General features: G+C 45.9%; 8 protein-coding genes across 8 annotated transcripts; 3 read left to right on the top strand and 5 right to left on the bottom strand.

Moving 5' to 3' along the window:
• Positions 1-328: 328 nt before the first annotated feature.
• On the top strand, positions 329-2,436 carry N7495_002085 (Hsp70 family protein; the record flags this gene model as incomplete). The annotated part of the gene is made up of 4 exons (XM_057204755.1): positions 329-697; positions 765-1,697; positions 1,749-2,187; positions 2,237-2,436. 4 exons carry the CDS (start codon positions 329-331, stop codon positions 2,434-2,436), a joined length of 1,941 nt encoding a protein of 646 aa, XP_057065362.1.
• Positions 2,437-2,784: 348 nt separating this feature from the next.
• Positions 2,785-3,431, bottom strand: N7495_002084 (tubulin-binding prefolding complex subunit GIM3; the record flags this gene model as incomplete). The annotated part of the gene is made up of 4 exons (XM_057204754.1): positions 2,785-2,977; positions 3,032-3,099; positions 3,176-3,313; positions 3,414-3,431. The coding sequence occupies 4 exons, from the start codon at positions 3,429-3,431 to the stop codon at positions 2,785-2,787; spliced, it is 417 nt and encodes a 138-aa protein (XP_057065361.1).
• Positions 3,432-4,047: 616 nt separating this feature from the next.
• On the top strand, positions 4,048-5,150 carry N7495_002083 (autophagy-related protein 27; the record flags this gene model as incomplete). The annotated part of the gene is made up of 3 exons (XM_057204753.1): positions 4,048-4,315; positions 4,380-4,860; positions 4,955-5,150. The coding sequence occupies 3 exons, from the start codon at positions 4,048-4,050 to the stop codon at positions 5,148-5,150; spliced, it is 945 nt and encodes a 314-aa protein (XP_057065360.1).
• A 614-nt stretch (positions 5,151-5,764) lies between these two features.
• On the bottom strand, positions 5,765-7,106 carry N7495_002082 (uncharacterized protein; the record flags this gene model as incomplete). The annotated part of the gene is made up of 4 exons (XM_057204752.1): positions 5,765-5,917; positions 5,995-6,735; positions 6,812-6,994; positions 7,044-7,106. The coding sequence occupies 4 exons, from the start codon at positions 7,104-7,106 to the stop codon at positions 5,765-5,767; spliced, it is 1,140 nt and encodes a 379-aa protein (XP_057065359.1).
• Positions 7,107-8,603: 1,497 nt separating this feature from the next.
• On the bottom strand, positions 8,604-10,346 carry N7495_002081 (uncharacterized protein; the record flags this gene model as incomplete). The annotated part of the gene is made up of 3 exons (XM_057204751.1): positions 8,604-9,413; positions 9,602-9,886; positions 9,987-10,346. 3 exons carry the CDS (start codon positions 10,344-10,346, stop codon positions 8,604-8,606), a joined length of 1,455 nt encoding a protein of 484 aa, XP_057065358.1.
• Positions 10,347-12,723: 2,377 nt separating this feature from the next.
• N7495_002080 (SDR family oxidoreductase/polysaccharide deacetylase family protein) lies at positions 12,724-14,680 on the bottom strand (the record flags this gene model as incomplete). Its single annotated transcript, XM_057204750.1, has 4 exons — positions 12,724-13,193; positions 13,260-13,637; positions 13,690-14,460; positions 14,575-14,680. 4 exons carry the CDS (start codon positions 14,678-14,680, stop codon positions 12,724-12,726), a joined length of 1,725 nt encoding a protein of 574 aa, XP_057065357.1.
• A 1,644-nt stretch (positions 14,681-16,324) lies between these two features.
• On the bottom strand, positions 16,325-17,639 carry N7495_002079 (uncharacterized protein; the record flags this gene model as incomplete). The annotated part of the gene is made up of 3 exons (XM_057204749.1): positions 16,325-17,010; positions 17,065-17,489; positions 17,548-17,639. 3 exons carry the CDS (start codon positions 17,637-17,639, stop codon positions 16,325-16,327), a joined length of 1,203 nt encoding a protein of 400 aa, XP_057065356.1.
• A 2,068-nt stretch (positions 17,640-19,707) lies between these two features.
• On the top strand, positions 19,708-21,380 carry N7495_002078 (uncharacterized protein; the record flags this gene model as incomplete). The annotated part of the gene is made up of 3 exons (XM_057204748.1): positions 19,708-19,937; positions 19,994-20,566; positions 20,621-21,380. 3 exons carry the CDS (start codon positions 19,708-19,710, stop codon positions 21,378-21,380), a joined length of 1,563 nt encoding a protein of 520 aa, XP_057065355.1.
• Positions 21,381-21,592: the final 212 nt, after the last annotated feature.

Here is a 21,592-nt window from a genome sequence, read left to right as displayed (position 1 = left end):
GCTGACACCGAGTTTTCATCCGAAAATCCCCACACCGTTTGTTCGTATCCCCCCTCCTTCTCTCGTTTCCCTTTCTTTCCTTTCTGTTTGAATTGTCGCGCGGTCGCCGTACTTGGACCTCATGAGCGCCCGCTTCAGAGCATTCGGTTTTTCCAAACGAGACAAGGACAGGAATAAAAACACGTCCTCCCCGGCTCCCTCTATCCCTGTCCACACAACTACCCCCTCTCTCACACCCGCATCTCCTCCTCCCTCAAATCGAAGTTCATCCAACGCAAGCGTCTCTATGAACAGCCAACACCCAGGGGTCCTTCCCCCAACTTATCAAATGAATAATCGACCTACAAGTCCTATGGTCCCCGGTCAGCAGCAGTTGGTCCAACACCCCGCTCCACTAAGCCACCACAATATTCCATATCAGCCTGGAGGTCTACAACAGCAGATGAATCCCCCTGGCTACGGTATGCAGCAATCACAGCAAATGGGCCAAGGCCACGGCATGAGTATGGCGCAGGGATTTGCGGCACGGAATCCCGCCGAGTTCCATAACACGGACCGGAACAGGGCGCAGCTTATCGTTGGTATCGACTTCGGTACCACCTTCTCAGGTGTCGCATTTGCCTTTGCGACAAACAACGAGGCCAGAGAAGACATTATCACAGAATGGCCGGGCGCAGGAACACATACCAAACAAAAGGTTTGATCTTATGTCAACAACTTCCCATTGCGTCCCCCCTCGCTGACCGTTTTGTCTCATTCTTTAGATTCCCACCGTTCTCTATTATGATCAGTACCAGAAAGTCGTGGGCTGGGGTCCAGATATTGCCGAGGCGCTGGCGCCCACCGGGTACCCAAAGCCTGGCGTGCAGAAAGTGGAATGGTTTAAATTGCAGCTGATGCTGTCTGGGAACACTTACATTGATCCTATCAACTTGCCTCCACTTCCCCCGGGTAAGACGGAAATCGATGTGGCTGCCGACTATCTATTCAAGCTGCGCCAGGCTATGCGGGCTCAATTACAGAAGACACTGGGTGAAGTCTTTACTCGTGAGGAGCGCAACATCCGGTACTATCTTACTGTGCCGGCCATCTGGAACGATGCGGGCAAGGCGGCTACCCGTACTGCCGCCATTCAGGCAGGTTTCCTGCGTGGAGAGGATGACAACCGTCTGACCCTGATCTCGGAACCAGAGGCAGCTGCCCTGTTCTGTGCTAAGACTGGTCTGCTGAACTTGAAGGTTGGCGATGCCATCCTTATCGTCGACTGTGGTGGTGGTACTGTGGATTTGATCGCATACGAGGTTGAAGAGGAGCAGCCTTTCAGTGTTGCGGAATGCACTGCAGGTTCCGGAGATTCTTGCGGTTCAACGGCTCTCAACCGAAACTTCAGCAACATCCTACGCGCAAAAATTCGCAAGATGAAGCTGCCCGATGGCTCTCGAACAGCTGGCAAGGTGTATGCAAAGTGTATCATGGACTTTGAGAACCGTATTAAGGCAGACTTCCGCAACAACGGCCAGAAATGGGCCGTGGATGTTGGTATCGAGGCAGACTTTCCCGATGCGGGAATTGAGGAGGGTTACATGACGTTTACCAACGAGGAGATCCTCCAGTGCTTTGAGCCTGTAGTGAACCGCATTCTGGAGCTGGTCCGGAACCAGATCATCGCTATTCAAGCACAGAACAAGCTGCTCCAGGTATATCAGTTCTCGTCATCTGTTTTGTGGCATGACTAACTTGATTCTTAGAACGTTCTTGTTGTTGGTGGATTCGGTGCCTCGGAATACCTGTTCCAGCAGATTAAGCTTCACGTGCCTCCCCAGTACCAGACTAAGGTTGTTCGACCCATGGACTCTGTGGCTGCCATTGTCAAGGGTGCTGTGACGGCAGGTATCACGGAGCGCGTGATTACCCACCGTGTCGCCCGTCGGCACTACCTGATGGCCACCCTCCAGCCCTTCAAGGAGGGATACCACCCGGAGCAGTACCGGGTACCCAGTCTGGATGGTCGTGACCGTTGCAAGTACACTCGCCAGATTTTTGTGCAGAAGGGCGAGCGTGTCAAGATCGGAGAGCCGGTCAAGGTCAGCTTCTTCCGACAAGTTGCCCCCGGTGCCACTCTCATGTACGAGGATGTGCTGTATGCCTGTGACGAAGACGTGTGCCCGGAATACACTAAGGATCCTCGTAGGTCATTTCTCCCTGCTTGTTAGGCTCCCGCTGACCCCCAATATAGGTATCAAGGAACTAGTCACTCTCACTTCGGACTTGTCGCGCAAGAATCTTGAGACCGACTTTGAGCGCATGGATACTCCTCAAGGTGTCTTCTACCGTGTCTACTTTGACATCTATTTGACCCTTGACGGCAGTGAATTCAGCGCCGAGTTGGTCTGCCAAAACGAGATTATGGGTCGCTGCCGCGCCAAGTTCCGTTAATTGGACATCGTATATACATTTCCCAGGAATCGAAAAGGTTGTGACTGGCACGGCCTCGTAAAACTTCTTCCAGATTTAAGCGTCTACAGTTTGCACTGGAGAATGGGCATTGTCTTCCCCTAAAAAACATGCCACAGCAAGTTCTTTTCGGATGATCGGAGGCCCTCGTATTATGTTTCTCTCATTTTTTTTTTTTTTTTTTCTCTCTGATTCTCTAGATACCTCTTTTATATTTGATTTGAATGATTTTGACGAACTGTGGTTTGAACACATTGCATTATTATTTTGTGACGAGTAAATACCGAGGTCCATGTAAATCATAGATCATACTCATGAGAACTCTGACTGTCAAGTCTCGAGATTGATGCTCCGACCGAATCGAGCGTACAGGGAAACCTTCAGCTCTTGCAACTCATCTCGCAATTCACTCAGCTTGTCCTCTAGCTTCGACACATCTGCATCAATCCGATCGGAAGAGGCCAAAAGCATAGATTGTGCGTCTTCGAGTGGAAGCTGGAAGAACGAGTCACCAATTTTGTATCTGCACCCTGTTAGATCTGGAATATCAGAAGAGAGCATAGATAGATATCCTTACGGTACGAGCTCATCCTCATCAGCGAGTTCAAGCTCCATAGAAACCTCTTCCAGATCCTCCTTATCTTTCTATAAGAAGAAAACAGTTAATATACAGATGTCGAGGGGTAACCTGCAAGTGCAGAGTAGGCGTGTCGACACGTACCTGCTTCCCCTTCAACTGATCCTCAAGCACAGTTTCACGCTGATGAAGCCGACTAAACCGATTGATCTTCTCCTGGTCCTCACGTCGGACTTCATTCTCTTCACTGCCAGCTGTAGCACCCTCCTCCTCTCTGGAGAGCTGATGAGAGGTGTTAGTTGTGATTCTTGAGCAACTGCTGCGGAATGGGCCCTTCGCCCCGCAATAAGTTGATAGATTTTGATAGAGGTTTGATGCTTACCATGCGTGGTTGGAGCATCTTTAAAGAGTGTGGGTTGGAGATTGGAGATATCTTGACTCTGAAGTGAAGAGGCTGTGGCTTCGGTGTGATGGTGGTCTGTGCGGCCCGGGGTTTTGGCGTTAAGTAGGCTTGATAGAATACTTTCTATAAATTGATATACTAGTTCTGTTTCCTCTTATGAGTCTGATCATATACTATCAGATATACTACTCGTATAGTGCTTTCTACCTATGAGAGCACAAGATGTAATTCTACGATAATATCATTTTGTCGGGTGACATCATCATAACTTCGAGAGACTTCATTTCTCAGTAGTAAAAGTTGAGTATTTTAGTACACATAGTAAAACATTCTAGAACTAGTACTTCTCTATGTAGGAATAATTCATTTTGTGCCTGGGTGTGACTCTGTACTGCAGCTACGGGTGAACCGCGTCGTCCGTCGGAGAACCGAAAACCGCGAACCCAAGTCTGTCATCTTCATCTTCTTCATCTCATCTTCAGCCACAACTTCATCCCACAATCTCCCACCAACCCCCGCATATATATATCTGATTTGGTTCACGTGTCAGATCTTCGACCTGAGTTCCATCACTCGGTGGCTCCTCCACAAATAATCTCTGCACATACTCACCATGCGAATACAATCCAACGCACTCCCGCTGTTTCTATCTGCACTGCTTCCCAGCTTGGCAACGGCTGTTACATTCGACTGTGCCCACATCAACACAGATGGATACCTCTACGACCTTAGTGCGCTGGGCGGCGTCCACCAACTCAACCATATCGTACTGAACGCGACACAAGGCTACACCCAAAATACCACCTACGTCTTGAATATCTGCCAAACTCTCGGCAAAGCCGCTAACCGTCCAGAGGGGAAATGCGGGCTGAGCAAGAATGGTAAGTGTGCTATCTCTCCTACAGGTCGTGGTACTTCTTTCTAATCTAAGCCTTTTTCGTCCAGTGTGTGGCTTCATTCACGATATTCCAGCGGACGGTAACGGTGACATAAGTTGGGGATTCCCTATCGCCGGGCTTGATCCCATGGGCCACGGCTCTAAAGACCCGGAGTTCACGCGACTGCAGAAGCTCGACGAGAATACTCAGGGTCTGCGTGTTAAGCTTTCTGGTGGTAATTACCGCAGTACCTTCGATGGTCCGGATCACCCCACTGCAGCTGTTATTGATTTCCAATGTGATCCTGACCGCTCTGGCCTCGAGGGTGTCAGCACATCTGAGGATGAGGAGGTTGAGGAGAAGAAGCTCGTCCGGCGAGAGAAGGAGAAGAAGCCGAGCAGCTTGCAGTTCAAGAGCTTCGGTGTCGAGGACGACGATATTTATGTCTTGCGGCTGGACTGGCAGACTCGGTATGCTTGCGACGATTACCAGCGCGGCAAGCAGGATAGCTCGAGCCACTGGGGTATTTTCACTTGGTTGATCATTATGTGAGTTTTTTTTTTTTTTTTTTTTTTTTTTTCCTCTCTTTCATTCTTTCTACTTGCCGAAGCAGAATCGGGAAATTGACCTTCTCTCTTCTAGCCTCTTCCTCGCTGTTGCTGCCTACCTCATCTTCGGCTCATGGCTCAATTACAGCCGCTACGGTGCTCGTGGCTGGGACCTTCTACCACACGGTGACGCCATTCGCGAAATCCCCTACATGCTCAGAGATTGGTTCCGCCGCGTGGTCAACACATTCCAAGGCTCTAGTTCTAGAGGTGGCTACAGTGCCGTGTGAGTTTACCGGCCATGCTTTTGGCATCTTTCCTTATATGGGATTTCCAAGTAGGCTACATCTACTTCAAAGCAGGATGACGTGTATGGGCATTATAGATGTGTGAATTATATTTCGGTTTGATGTAAGCTGTCAATGTGAGAATAATTGAATGTTATGATTTTCTCGGTCTTTGGAGAGAAAAATAGGATTTCTTCATCTGGACAGTTTGTCTGCAATTGATGCATGTAGCCATTGCGGTATATCCTGAATGGGTATGATCATGAAATACACTGTTCTACTACATAGACATGCATTCCATTGGAAGAGCATTAACTAGGACTCGTACAGTCTATAAGTCGGTGTAGCACACACGATCAATCCATGCTGATCTCGCTGGATTTGGTGAAACCGGTGGAGATTGCGCCATCGAAGCTAAATTGTTCTCATGAACTTGCTCTCTGGTACGTGGAAGTTGGCCAACGCAGATAAAATAATATAGATCAATTGAATAAGACGGGTTGTGCCACCATTTCGTGTCTGTCCTCGTCCCCGTCTACTTCCCTTCTCTTCTACCCCATACTCCCCTCTCTAAAATTATATGATATAACTCTGATCGCTCTCCCTTCTCTACCTTCCTATGCAGTTGGCACCTTCACGGCAAACTGCTTTAGATAAAGGTAGTCGGCCATGTTCCTGTCAACAGCTTCACGGATGAGACCAGCGCCCTTGGGGCCATACTTCTCCAACCACTCAGCATCATACTGCTCTTCAGTCTTGACAGCATGTTTCTAATAAAGCAAATTAGCCTTGAACTCGCCTCCCACGTCATCTAGAACAATGCTTCATCCCATCCTCAACCACTTACATGAACTCTCGCCACGAGACCCTTGGACTCAATAGCATCGTTATGGAAACCACGCCACTTCTCAAAAGCCTCGCATGCATACCGATAATCCTCCTCGGTATCCCACTCCAACAAATCAGTCGAATACGGCAAACCAACACTATCACAGAAAGCCTTGATCGTCGGCGCCGGTGCATCGAGCATGTCGTCCGCATCAACGACACAAATCTCATGCACGGTGCTAGCGTCCGCAGCCGATCCTGCTTCCGGCGAGAGCTCAGGTCGCGTCGCTACTCGCGGCCCGACAAGTCCCTGCGTCCGGAGATAGTCAAAGTGGCGACGCAGCTCGTCGTACCCGGCTTCTGAGGGGTCGTAGTTGAAGAATCCTGTCACTTTGTCTAGTGGCGGGATTGTGCAGCGGTAGTACGACGGCACGCTGTGGTGCGGGTCGCGGATCAAGAATGCGAAGTGGAATTTCTCTTGCAGCTCTCGCGGAATTACTGTTGGGTTGCCTGGCTCCGCCGCAGTGTCATACGGGTATGGAGTCTTTTTGATGTTGGCATGCCCGTTGGCATGCCCGTTGACACCGTTGGAGTGGCCGTTGGCGTGAGTAGTGCCGTTGGTACCATTCACACCATTGGTCTGGGGTTTATCGGTGCCTACACCACGCTTGAGGCGTAACAGGGATGGGGCTATACTCGCCGGCTTCCCATGGGGTGGAAGGAGATAGTGGTCAATGTCCTTGATGAAGACTCTTTTTCCCTATATGACGGTTAGTAACTCTCCATTTTTTACTCTATTTTCATGAGTCTAGTGCAGGTTCGAGGAAGAGTCGGACCTCAGATGCTTCACGCTCAAATCTCTCCATTATGGTGAGATATGTTGATTCACTGAATCCACTGTCCAGGCGGGCCTGTTCGTCATTCTCGAAACGGGTTGAGAGACGTTCTGGGCCATAGTAGAAGGCATCGCCGAATGGCTCATGGACACATTGAATTGTGTCTCTTTGAGTCATAAAGACCTACATATAGTTAGATGGTGGTTTTTATCTTTTTATCTTGTCCACTTACTCGTTCAAATGCTGTGGAGCAAGCGCGGGGGTGAGTCGCCACAAAAATAGGTTTACTGGCCATGATGGGATATTGAGTCGAGTATAGTATATATGGTATCGAATCGATACTTGAAGAAAAAGAATACTCAGCTGCAGGGCTAACCTCGAAGCGCTTGAAGCCGGGGGAAAACACAATGCAAGAAAAGAAAAAGAACCGACAGAAATAATATAACCTTGGAAAATCACTTTTGGCTAAGAAAAAATAATTCAGCGGATCCGGCGTTAAAACCGGGGGGTTTTTTTTTCTCTCTTTCTTTTCTACTATTATCATTTACAGATTCTTAACCCTAATCATGCTAAAGTACTTTTCTCTCTAATAGTCTATGCCCCATTGCCCCGCTGGATCTGTCTCTCTTCGGGAGATTCAATTTCCAAGGTTGGACGCGGTGAAAAACGGAACCTCTTTCGGCAGTGATTTTCTCGTCTCGTTTCTAAAAAATATCTGATCCGAGGTTCATACCTGGTAAAGCCTAGTATGTTGGATATTGACGTCATGATTGTTCTAGATCCCCAGCACAATAAAATACAGTAGTAGAAGAATATCTAAGTCATCCAGATCATACTGTTTTAAAGCGCCATTTGTGTTTAGGGCTGTTTGAGTCTACAGGGTTCAGGAACAAAACTCCAAGCCGTGATTGAATAAAATCTTGATGATCGCGGTATACGTCAAAATTAGGCTTAGCGTAGGGTATTGAGACAGAAAGTTGAAGTTGAATTGGATCATCCAGTGATATGCTATGTATATTTAATTGTCCATGTACACAGTAAGCGAGACTTGATCAGGGTCCGCTGTATTAGGCGGGGCAGGGAAGATCCACGTAAAGCTGCTTACATATGGACCTCGAGAATCGAGTTTGCGGATGGGCCATCCAGATACTAGATAGACTATTCAGGACTATCATCGCTGTAGGCAACGAAAGAGTCACCGCATAACGCAGAGTTCTAGAACTTATTACCACGCGACTTAATATGAGTCGGGATGTTTCTGAATCACAGGTCGACGTATGATGACATAACTATATATAGTCATTGACAGTCTCGTGTTCAAATCTAAATCCTTTATTCTCTGGAATGATGCGGAAGTAAAAGTTGGTGGTTCCGCTTGTCTTCACTAGTCTATATAAATCTGCAATTAATGCAGGTCCAGAGTGCGAAAAGTTAGATTAATATACAAATCTTGGAACCACCAATCTATCGGACAGCCGGTTGCCTTCGATAAACCAAGCCAAACGTGTATGCCTTCTATATCTCATCAGGCTTGAAAAACCATGCCACTCGGAAACTGTTGATATGCCTATAAGTTGTTCTGTAAGTTAAGGGCAATCTTCAAGAGAAAAAAAAATAGATATCATATACATACACCTCGCCAGCAGATTCATCATATATAATTTTAGCTACAGTGGACCGACTGGCGGTGTAATGACCAAAAAAACAAAATAAATCACAATTTAACTGAAGTAAACTAGAATAGCAGACACAAAACAAAGTAAAAACCAGCTCAAAAATACCAAATTTCTGCTCAAGGCGGTGGCGTCCAAACTTTGTACTCATTTGTGCCTGCATCCCATCGCGCATTGGAGATTTGAATGTTGTCTCCTGGAAGTCGCTCAGGTATATCTTCGATGCCGACCAGCCTGTATTCATACTGGGGATCAGTACGGCCCTGACCAAGAACTCTTTTAACTCTCCTCCTCAGCCTCTCTCTTCTGCTAGCTTCTGCCTCCAGCTCTCCAATTGCTCCACCTATGATACTGTTCTCCTGTTTCCATGGCCAACGTCTTTCATAAGTCTCGTTGCTGACATCGATGTCTGGTAAGATATCCATCAGATCATTTTTGTCAGTGCTAATATAAGCGTGTCTATCGCGCTCAGGTTCCGGTGCTGTCGCTTGGTAAAGCTGGCGTCGCATCCAAGGGCCGCTAAGTCTTTGACGCGGCTGACCATCTTCGGTTATTGAATCGACAGTCTGGTTGACAGCGCACCGTATTGGGGTCCACTCATCCTTAAGAAATCGGCGATTTTCATCGCCATCATCTGCTACCCTCAAGTTATACATATTGACTTCGACAAGGTAAATTGGCGTGGCAGTATTTTGTTGGCTTGCGTCACCCAGATAGGCTAAACCCATGACTTGCTCAAATGGCACACGGCTCTGACCAGGTAGTATGTCCGGAGGAGGAGGACCCTGGAGTATTTCTAGGTCATCTCTAAAAATCAGCATCACATCAGCCCCGGTGTCGTCCCTAAACTCCAGTTCAATTGGAGCGTAAGCACGTTCAGGATTTGCACTATTTGCAAGATCTGGACCGAGTCTGAGGCAAAATTCAAACTAAAAAGTTATGTTAAGTTGAAGGGAACATAAACACATATATGCTGAGATGACATACGCGAGTTTGATATTGATCATAGCAGTCAGTAATATGGGCTCTGAACAAACTCATGGGCTCAGGGCCATCAAGCTGTTCAGTTACGTTTAGCCATTCATGTCACTTGATTGAAACGAACATAAGAACTTACTCCTTCTACCCAAAACCCTTTATGTCCTTTATTTGCCCTATTGACTTCTCTAAACTCTTCCACTGTAAATTCCTTTGGGCCGCCAACTAGTTTTCCATGTGACCAGTAAGTAACCAATCCATCCAACTTGATTGTCTCCGACTTGTAGGCTTCTATAATAGCTTGGATATTGGAAATCTCCTCTAGAGGATCACCATCCTTCTTTGTCATCTCATGTATTGAGTCAAGGATCTTGATACGTTTTATCACAGACCATGGCAGCTTAAGGTCCTTATACGGGGCATACTGAATACTAAACAAATCAAAAATGTTAGTCGCCACTATGTTATCATAATCATTGCCTGGGTTCACCTCACTCGCGCGAAGCCTTTGCTCTCATAAGCACTTTAAGCCTGTTTTCGAAAATATAGGTCATCATATTTTCTTCGATTCTCTCATGACACCGTTGGATTTGCGCCTCTAGATCTTGAGGGTCAAGATCGCGCTCAAGATTGGTCCATCCTGGGGGTAGCTTGGTCCAGTCATTTAGAGGCTCATCTCCTTCGTATTTCCACCTGACATTCTTGGATGACTTGGAACTCTCTATCTGATCCTTATTTCCCAAGTCTTCATTTTTGGGAGCTGAGATTTTCTCCTTGTCTTTCAATACAACCTTAGGGGGCTCCCGTTGGGCAGTCTCGACCTTCCTCTTTATCTTGGGCCCTTTTCTTGCTTCCCTCTTTCTGTTTTTTATTTCTTTCTTCATGATGAATAAAAGAGGTGACTGACACTATAGTGTTCATGAGAGCAGAAACAAAATCTTGGAGATTCAACATGAGAAAGGAGAGTTGTCCAGGGTCTTTATGCACGAGAATATGCTGATATTTTTGTGTTGTTTTTTTCATTCTCTACTTTGAAAGCACTAGAATATCAAAGAGACCATAGATTAAGTGTGTTCATGGACATGTTTTTCTATTTTTGTTTCTTCGAAATCTTGCCTTCTTTATGCTGAAGCGCAGAGAGTAAAATCTTTATATGCCCAATTCTCCACCAAACAGTTTTCGACGAGTTATATTCCATTGTCTCTATGAGATCGAGGGCTGAGTAAATCTACCAAGAAACCAGGGACAATTAAGTATTGGAAATTACATGGTTGTCTTTGTTAGAACCTCATATATTTAAAGAAACATTCAGAATATTCTTTGAAGGATAGTCCTCATCTTATTTTGGTTCTCGTTGTACAGTGAGGTCCACGAGACTTAACCGATTTTGCACCTCGGTAATAGATCTGAGCATGTGATATGTATGTCGTATCAAGTCAGTAGAGTACGTTGAGATAATAAGAAATAAAGGAGTGATTCAGATAACCAGGATGGTGACGATGGACAATTAATCAAAGCCAGACTATCTTTAGATCTTGAAGCGTATTTGGTTGGTCTTATAGATGAAAGAAAACGATAAAAGAAATAGCAGCTTGCGCATAACATATCCCGATTCGAGTTTCAAGTAGTCATGAAGGGAAAATTAATACTTGAATTAGGTAGAAGATTTCTGTGGTTTACATTGTACCTTATGAGTGAGCAGTTAAACTACTGCGATATATAGATGCTCGTTTTGGTGTCACTCTTTGTCTCTACACCCCCAAGTTCTAGCTATCCATCTGAATTCTATTAACCAGTCAATATTTACTTGCCCCAAAAACTTAGTGAATCACTATTCCAGGCGAATGTTAGTGCCAGAGAGGAAGCCAAGATTTAAATAGTGAACTCATAACACTGGTCCAAAGAGCAGTCTGTAAAATGTCGCCTAGTGGTGTATCTCCGTTTTTTCACGATTGTGACCTTCACCTTCTCCCGGTCTTGCCAATGTCTATCAATAACCTCTGCCATACAGGAGGTGTTTATGATCTCTGCTAGTCGCCAGTGGCATTCTAGGAGGGTTTTTGATGGCAGAACTAGCTCCTCTGGTATAGCGTCATCATCAGTATCATATCCGTCAACGATGTCAGCCACTGCAAATTCCACTTTGTGGTTTTAGGGCATGCTTGGTTTTGCAAGGACAGAAAAGAGATTGTGATAGATTTTCCACAAGTCATCGTCCGTCGGGGCCTCCAAAATATCTCTGGCCAGGACCCCACGGCCGCCTAAGGGAAGCCAATCTACCATTACACAGAACGATTGCTTCAAGACGAGGTCGTCGGCACGGCTACCTGGCGGGGGAGTGGCTGATACCTTTCAACTCTTTCTTTGGTTTGAGCGGCCTGCAAATCTGGGTCTTTACCGTCATCAGCGGTTGACAGGGTTGATAGTCCTGATAATCCTCTTTGCATTTCAGTCACTTCATCCTGACCCTGCTTCCGGGGAGATCTTCGCGGGGGTTGCCTTTGTTCTTCTTAGCCTTGCCCATGGTTGGTTCAAAAGTGGCGTTTTACAAGAAAATTATTGCCAAAGAAAGTCTTGAGTTCTGTCAGCTGAAAACAACAGATCCAAAGGTTACGTGGTCCCGTGTGCTAAGCATTTCCTAGTACTGTTCACTAAATTTCAAACTATCACCACGTCTGAAAGTTAAAGCTGATCTTTCTAAAATAAAAGCAGATGATAGAGAGTAGCTCCATTAAGACCATTTCATTACTTTAAGCTGAGAGAGGGATCTACCTTGACATTGATAAGCTCCACTGCCACGGATACCTCCTTGATGATGGTTATCCTAGCTTAAGAAGTGATGTGGGATGAGTACTCGTGGGAGACCGACTTCAGCCAACTCCCGATGGAAAAGAGTTTTGGCTGGCCTATATTGCGCATTACTGGGATCGAGAGATTTTGAGGGTGCCTGCGGTGTCATCTCTTGCTCTTGAAACCCTCATGAATGCGATTGGTTACTTCCCATATTCATTTAAGTCTTGATCCCAGTATTCATGTAAATATGTTTGTTAGATTTGATCTTTGAGTCCTTGAGAAGCTGGGAATACCAGTTTCAGCCTTGGAAATTGATACTTATCCATCGGTTACTGCTGTTCCTCGGCACCTGAGGATAGATAATAGTTCGATTTTATAGAAGTATCTGTCTTCAACCTTCCAAAACTAAAAGTTTGTAACTCGTGCATGAATCATCTTCTATGTAGGCTAAAGTTCTGGATTGATACATCATTTCGTATCACCCAACTGTTTTTCCTTCCACCACCTTGCAATATCGCCAGTTTGCAAAAACTCAACCTCGCCTTCACGCTCCCAATCCTTCAGCCATCGAAGCATACGCTCCAACATACCAATTACATGAGCCATACCACTAGTATCCGGATGCATTAAGACTGGGAAGATAGGCTCTTCCTCGTTATCACGAATCCACAAGAATCGATCGCGCCACAGATTCTCAATTACCCGCACATCGACATACCCCTGGGAATTCTCTGTATGTGGGAGAAATTGCATAGGTGTCATGTCTTCCATGTAGTAGTTGCAGGGTACACAGACCAAGGGACGTCGATCTGGCACGGAGGATGATTGCTGAACGGGGTGCATCCATGTAGAAGCTGGTTTCGAGAAGTCGATTGGTTGAAGAGGGGGGCGCTTTGGTGCGAAGAAAGGATGGCAGTCGTGATCGGTGAGTGAGGCATCTAAACAGGTTTTAGCGGGTTGTTAAAAGAGAGTTCGAATGTAATTGCGAAGCGAGGAAGTCATACCATATTCAAATCCGAACTCTTCGAGGAGATCTAGCGTGGATTCACGCAGCTGATACAAGGGTGCTCGGTAGCCTACTGGCTTCTTACCAGTTAAATTCTGCGCAATCTCCATGCACTTTACCAGTACGTCACGCTCTTGCTCCGGCGTGAGTTGGTAGGCGCCCTCGTGTGCATATCCGTGTAATCCAATCTCGCAGCCAGATGCGACTACCTGCTTTACTTCCTCCGGAAAGCTCTCGGCGGAATGGCCTGGAATAAACCAGGTGCAACGATTGGAGAGATCTAGCTTTTTCAGCATGCGGAGCAGTCGAGGGACGCCGACTCGCGCTGCGAAAAAGCCGGATGAGTAGTCTGCCAGAACGTTGTCTGGGTGAGAGTCTATTCCAATGATCATCAGCTTGGAGATATTATAGCATTGAACGGACCATACTTGTACCCAGCCATCCCGAGACAGCATCTAGATCTATTGAAACGGCCACACGGATCTTGTTTCGTTTTGGCTTTGGTAGTGACGCAGGAATTGACTGTGTTGCTTTCGTAGCCTTTTTCCTACACTCGATGGCTTTGACAGAAGACTTAGTGGAAGACTCGGTGCCTTCAACTTGGATACACTGTCCAGAGATGTGTCCAGCTGCCCGCTTCGAGGCTAGAAATGCCATTGTACGGGCTACATCTGCCGGTGTGGCGCTTTTCTCGCCAGTGTTTTCACATGAACCGATTGAAACAGCGTTAATTCTTCCTTCTTCATTCAGCAGAACTATTTCATCTTGCACGCTTTTGAGAAGACCATAATGAAGACCAGCTTTTCCAGCAGCAAACCCGGTACTAGCTACAGCTTCGGTCACAATAATAGCTGGATTCGCTAAAGTAACTCCCGAAGCCGCCTGGTAGTCGCGTACACTTCGAAGGAAATGTTTAATGGCCAGGAATGCTCCGCGAACATTTAAGGTATAGTTCTTTTCCCATTCCTCTAGAGCCAGGTCCCAAATAGGATATTCATGGGAAGTACACTTATTTGCAGAGTTGACGATCAAGATCGTCGGGGTTCCAAAACGCTTCGCGGCCTTTTCGAAGCCTAATTGGATGGAGTTCTCATCAGTGACACCGCCATTCAGGATATGCAGTCGGGTAAACCTTTCGGCATCAATGCCGGAAAGTTGTAGAGGGAGGTTATCGTATGTTGTGACTCGGCATCCGTGATCTGTAGACGGTTAGTTCATTTCCAAGGGTCTTTTGCGGTGACAAGATAGGGCTCAATCTATCCAGCCTAGCTCAAAGTATCTACTACAAATATTGAAGCTACAAAAAAACCTACCCAAAAACTCTCTAACAGTCTCTCCTCCAATATCACCCGCAGCCCCTGTGATAAAAACATGCTGGCCTTCAAGGCCAAGGAATGATCTGGAATTGGCCTCCGACATTTTGCTTTCGATTTGGAATCGTATCAGTTACGAGACGTATCCAATTTTGAATCTACAGCCGTATATGGGTTTGGCGGTCGAATCCAAATCACCCACAAAGCCACGTGAAGTCTCACTTGAGATGACCGGATCTGCAAGTCATGCAGCCACGGAGTTTCGAGGCTCTCTCCGTAACGGATTTTAGTCAAATCTCTATCACCAATGAGAAAATTGGTACGGAGCAACGCCTGAATCAAGACAAGGTTAGATCGGTTCAGAAGTCTAGGTCTTTCGATCTCAACTGAGTCAATTCTGGTAGTCAAATCTGGCAATTAGGCTTTTCTTGGCGAGTCAATTTGGTATAACGGCAGGAAATAGGCTTCAATTAGGCTGCCGTAAGGCTTCCGTAAGGGCGGTTGAAGTTTCAATAGTTCACAAAGTCTGTATCTAAATCGAGACGTCAGATGGGTTTGCTGAGTCATCATTCCTTTGCACACAGTATTTAACGAACAATTTAACAAGGTAAATATTTAAATAAGGTATGGTGGTTACTAATAAAAAACAAAGGACTTAAACTTGAGATCTCACATCTTTCCGAGGGATTTCAAATTATCAAAGAAAGGTCTGGGTGGACCCGAAGATTTCCCGGTGAAATCAATAAGAAATGAGGCATCGGGAAAATCTACGGAAAGATCCAGTTTACGGGTTGATATAGTTCCAAGGTTTCTTGTATCACTGAGTAGGGCTAGATATAGATCAGAATCACGGACAGTGACCTGAAACTCCTTCTAAAGCTATTCTAATTTATCCAAGATTGCGGTCCGGATTGATTTTTTGGGTGAATAATATTCAAATGCTAAGTCCAATATATTTTAGCGCCTGAAAACGGCGCGAGAATGGAGCTCGCTAAGATAAATATAGAGGAATAAACCAACCTTATTTCCCGTTCCTTCATTTCTCCATTTCTCTATTATCAACTCCGCCCCATTTCTCCACTCACAGAAGTGGAAATAACTGTACCCGGAAAATCTTAGTCATAACTGTATATGTACCATGGTTGATACTTGTCTGCCGTAGAACGTGGGAAAATAGAGTCGTACTGAATAACAGTGGATCTTCAAACGTTTTATGACAGGCCCAGGTGAACTTTGAGTTTGATCCACACCGGGTGGAAATGAAGCAATTAATGAAGCGGGTTATATTTACTTTGCCCAGTAGCCTGTTCGGGAGACCTTCTATTGGGGTAGATCTGGAACTGGAAAGATTGGAATAGATCTTGTATATCCAATTTCTCTCGCTTCTAATGTTCCATTGTTGCCCAGGTGGATACTGAGTGAGCCCCTTTCGGGTCCAGGGCTTTTTTGGCTCAATCCGGCAAATAAGGGTGTCCAATATTGATAAGATCCACTCTCTCTCTGACGCAAGACAAGTGGGTGGATACTGTTAGAATTAACTTTGTCGAACGATATTTACATTCCGTAGAGACTATTGAGAATGGGTATAATTTATAATTCTCTATACAAATCCAGGGCTCTAGGTATTATCTATTGTCTATGAACAAGAAAAGGTGAGTAGTTTAAGTACAAACAAAAGGAAAAAAAATGACGGGTATCAGTCCCATGATGTCATGGTACAAGGCTCTTCTTTTTTCGGTAGGAGCTACACTCAGACTGGAGATTCCTGGCCGCGGGTAACGTGCGCGGTATTGGCTTCATAGTCTGATGGCCGCGAGTTGCGTTCCACAGTTACCGTAAAGTCTTGGCGTATCCGGAAAGCACGATCAGATCCGTCATCGCTCATATCTCGCTCGTGCTCGTCACTGTTGTGTACGCTGGCATCAGAAACTGCCGGCCCAGACTTGTCTAGATGCTGTTCATGAATGGCTACTGTGTACTGGAACTCCTCCATGTGGTGGTCTGCTGAGTAAAGTTGACTGACGGGTCCAAATGATCGAGAGCCCTTGTTGGTAGTAGTCCATGCACCTGACTTGTATTTGTCGGTACCCTTCTTTGATCCTCCGGTCCAGCTCTTGAGTGCAGGGAACACATCTCTCATGAGAGACCAGATCAATGGTAGATTGGTGACCAAGATAGCCACGGTTGCTTCGCGGAAGTACCAGTTCATGTAGACGTATGAAATGAGATCAGGTACCAGGCAGTACACCTTGTTCAGTACTGCGGAGACAATGACGAAGACTCCCATGCCGAACAGGAGTATCAGTACCAACTTCTGGCGCACCGGAACGCGGACCTGCAGCAGCAGTGGAATGGCTACTAGTAACATAAATATGTCTGCGGAAATGGAGAAAACTCCTTGAACGATTTCGTAGTATTGATAGGACGAGCATTGATCTGAAGGATGTTAGATCCATAGGCATGGGTACACTTCCAGAAGTGTGGACTTACAGTTTGTCGTAGGAACAGCCCAGTAATTTTGAATAGGTCGACAGATGAGGAACAAGGACAGCTCAGTCACAATAAATCCAAGTCCCACATAGATGGAAATGTAGTTGATCCATTTTCTCTGCGCTAATCCCTCGGTGATACGAGCATATATCACCAACATGCATGCCTTCATACCCCAGATACAGAGAATGAAAGCATGTTCTGACACAAACACCCATTTGCTGCCCTTTACTCGATCATTGCGTTCTTTTGCTGACATGCTTGAGATATTTGCAAGTTGGTCGTCCGTGAGCAAATTTGATCCTCCTCCAGAGGCCACTTCATTAAGGGCGACACAAAGTATGGTGTACCATACAACGGAAAACATCATCAAGTAATCGTCAACTTGGAGGTGTTGCCATCCCAAACGTCGTATACGGGCCGTACTGTTCAAAGGACGTTAGACAAGGCCGTTCACCGTCGGTAGCAATATCATATACCCACAATCTCAATACACAGCCAAATACACCAACGGCATACAGAGACCATGTCTCCCGCGTAAACTCACGACTGAATGCACCTCCAAGATTAGACATGGTGAAAGAGCGTGATTGAAATCGTTAAGAAACCATGAGGCTTATTCTAAGGGCAGCACCATGTCTTTTTAAGGAAGTTTCTTGGCTATTGCATAGATCTACCGAGAAAATTCCCCAGGGGAAAATCTATAGTGGATATTTACCAATAAATTAGTATTGGCCCTGTCCTTTCCGAAGTCTGTACTGTGTAAATAGGCTAAGCATACGCACAGATACATATTGGCCAGTGACAGTAAACAGCCGACCGCCTTTCCTTGTTTGAGTGGAGTTGAGAGTGAGCCATAACTAAACTGCAGGAAAGGATCCATGGACGTGGATGGATCCAGATCCTTGGACAATCATACTGCAATATTGAACCATTGAGGAAATGATAATCTGTGTCTACCTTGGCTCACCTCTCAGCTCTCACTATGGGTTTTGTATCCAGTAATAGGTAGGCCTTCAGTCTTGAGAACCTTGGAAGATTTATGATTCTTATACAATTTATAAATGGTACATGGGTTTTGTGGTAGTTCTTTAAAAATGAGTTTTCCCCTGTAGCTTGGCGGATTCCAGTGCCAGGGAATATCTAGGTACTGTTCCGTAGGAGGTAAGAAAAGATTGTATGAAGCCCCGATATAATTGAAGTACGCGTCTTTGTTAAGCTGTGGGCTTTCAAATTAATTTCCCCCTGATCTGACGGGAACTTTATTAGTATAGGTGATGTTTCAACTTTCTACAAGATTAGCTCTTGTAGAAGAATTGTGAGACATATCTAGGTAGATAGAGGCCAATATGTAGCCCCAAAGCCATCATAGATCGAGTAACCCAAGCCTATGAAGAATCTTGAAAAAGTAGAACTTCAATATTTGCCACACATGTATTTGTCGCGATGAGTTCGACGTAAAGTCCATCGGCGTATAGAACAAGTGGGGCATGTTGAGTAAGAAAAGTAATTGAGGGATTTGGATGGATTTATGGATGTGGACCCGGTGGATCCCTACATCCGGCATCTGGGGGTTTAAAATGATCTTTTTCATTTCTTTCGAATCTCACTTTATTAGTGTTGTCTGAGAATTCAATACTCTTGTCTTTCGTATCGCGCTAATCCTGGAAGGTACTTGATTAGCGAGTTTATGGATTTTTCACATATTGTACATTGCCCTCCAGGGTTCAATCTCCACATCACCCCATACTATGTACGTACTCCGCCGTATGCTCTGTATACTCCATACTGCTTCACGGATCCACTCGCCACCCAGGATCCAAGATCTACATAACCAGCTAGGTTAGATCATTGGCATTAATATCATCGGAGGTGGGGCTCGAATCCTGTTATACAATTCATGTACCGCATGGAAAAACCCCAAAAAGACATCTCCCTTGGGTCAAAGAGAAATCTCTGTTCATACTTTACGGTTGTTCTAGACTCTTTCCTACTTCTCTTTGCTAACTGCAGGTGATCAGATTTTTCGTTGTTAGAACCTATCTAGTCGAAGTAAATAGTAGTAGTCTAGTAGTACATAGAGCCCTAGAGATAGATCATTAGCAAGTTAGTGGATTCAAAGTGCGATTATCGATCCACACCATAGTTTGGCATTTCATGAGAACATGTCAGCTCCATCAAAACAATTACACGATTTATGATTACAGCAAAGATATATGCTTAAGTCCCTATCTTTTGAAAGGACCTAATTCTAATCTGGGTAGAGTAGAAAAATGTCTCCTGAAGCTCCCCTTCTAGGTAAAGCATTGCCTATTACATGTCTCGTTCGCCTGCCCAGATTCTTAAATATCCAATTAAAGGCCAGAATGACCCCACTTGGTCCAAAAAGGATATAGCCAGAACAGAATATAATTGGCCGTATCTTGACGTTGTGGATTTAGAGTCTTGATTAGAGTGGTTGGAAGTGTGGAGTTATTAATTTTCTGATGTACTTTAAGGTAATAGTCTTGCCTCGCTGCTGTTTAGAATTTCAGACTTCGGTCCCTTTTTCAAATCACCTCTTGACTTGTCGCTCGGGCATATTCCCACCCTATTCAACATCGATCTTGTTGACTCCCGGCAGGAGCTGCGAACTGCCTCATCATGTCGGCCGACATTCCCAAAAAGGCCCAGGTCTTCGAAAACACAGCTGATGATTCTCACGAGGGTGAACTTATCAACGCGTCTGGCCATCACCAGGAACTTGACAGGAACTTCAGCCTTCTGAGCATTTGTGCTGTGGCCGTGACGACTGGTAACACTTGGATTGCTCAGGGTGGTAGTGTGTTGGTGGCGTTGAGCAACGGTGGACTTGCAGGATGTATCTATGAATTGTATGCACCTCACCCAGCCTTCAATCTTTGAGCTTTCTCTAACTTTAAGTCTACAGCATCGCCGTATCTTTCTGCTACTGGTTAGTCGCCGCATCTATTGCTGAGTTAGCATCTGGTATGCCCTCAGCCAGTGGTGTATATCATTGGTCTTCCGTGACTGCCGGCAAATATGGACGTTTATGTGGCTTTTTTGCTGGTTGGTGGAATTGTCTAGCCTGGATTCTGGGCGCTGCCTCTATGTGCTTGATCATGGCACAACAGCTGGTGTCTATGTATGCGCTTATGCACCCTGGGTTTGTGGTGCACACATGGATGACATTCGTAACCCTCCTCATTTGCACTTGGGTGTGTTGCTGCATTGTCCTCTTCATGAATCGCTTCCTGCCCATGATCGGTAACCTCGGACTATTCTTCATTCTCGCTGGTGTCTTCGTCACTATCCTTGTGTGTGCCATTATGCCCCACGTCAATGAATTGCCGTACAATTCCGATTTCAACGTTTGGGGGGAATGGACCAACGAGACTGGCTACACTCAGCAGGGCTTCGTCTTTGTGATGGGTATGCTTAATGGTGCTTACAGTGTCGGTACTCCTGATTGCTCATCTCACTTGGCTGAGGAGATTCCCAAGTAAGTCTACTTTACCGTTCATTGTTCGTACCCTAGTTTTAACACCCTGTCTAGCCCGAGCCGTAACATTCCCAAGGCTGTCTTGGCACAAATGAGTGTCGGTTTCGTCACTGGTCTCCTCTACATGATTGCCATCTTCTACTCCATCCAGGATATCGACGCCGTCTCCAACAGCTCCTATAACTTCCCCCTCGCCGAGATCTACCACCAGGCTACCGGAACTCGCGGTGGTGCCCTTGGACTTTTGATCGTCGCCTTCATCCCCACCTTGGTCACAGCAACAGGATGTTTCCTTACAGCAGGTCGCACTCTATGGACTATCTCCCGTGACCGCGCCACCCCCTTCCACAAGTGGCTGGGCCACATCAACTCCACATTCCAAAACCCCTTCAACGCCACTTTTGTCTGCGGCTGCATCGTCACCATCCTGGCCTGCATCTACCTCGGGTCGACCACCGCCTTCAGCGCCTTTGTCGGATGCTTTGTGCAGTTGTCCAGTCTGTCCTACTTCCTAGCCATCTTCCCTCACATCCTTACTCGCCGCTCCTCGTTCGTCCCGGGCCCCTTCTTCATGAACAACTTGATCGGCTACATTATCAATATCCTCTCTTGTATATATATTCTCGCCTTCGTCGTCATCTTCTGTTTCCCTTATGCCTTGCCTACCGATGCTGCCTCGATGAACTACGCCAGTCTGATGACCGGCGGTCTGACCATCTTCGTTTCAATCTGGTGGTTTGTCCGCCGGGGCTCCTATGAGGGACCAAAGAATATTCCTCTAACAGATAAAGCCTTGCTGAAGGAGGCTCGCTGAATCTTTGCTGTGTTTTTTCGAAGTGCGGACACGATTTTCTTTGCAAATATAAATTATATTTTGTATTATATTTTGTTTTATCTCTACGACCATCACATGCAATTTCTGACGTGACCTATATGTGACTCTTCCATATATCGTTGGGCATGTAGGGCTGGGGCTCTGTATATATCACCTGTATGCAGGTGCATGATTTTATGAAGAAAGTCTCT

The sequence above is a fragment of the Penicillium taxi genome, assembly GCF_028828555.1.
Source record: "Penicillium taxi strain IBT 34144 chromosome Unknown utg000002l_segment0_segment0, whole genome shotgun sequence".
NCBI classification, from domain to species: domain Eukaryota; kingdom Fungi; phylum Ascomycota; class Eurotiomycetes; order Eurotiales; family Aspergillaceae; genus Penicillium; species Penicillium taxi.
Note: the sequence above shows the minus strand (reverse complement) of the source record. Positions and strands in the feature narration are given on the sequence as shown.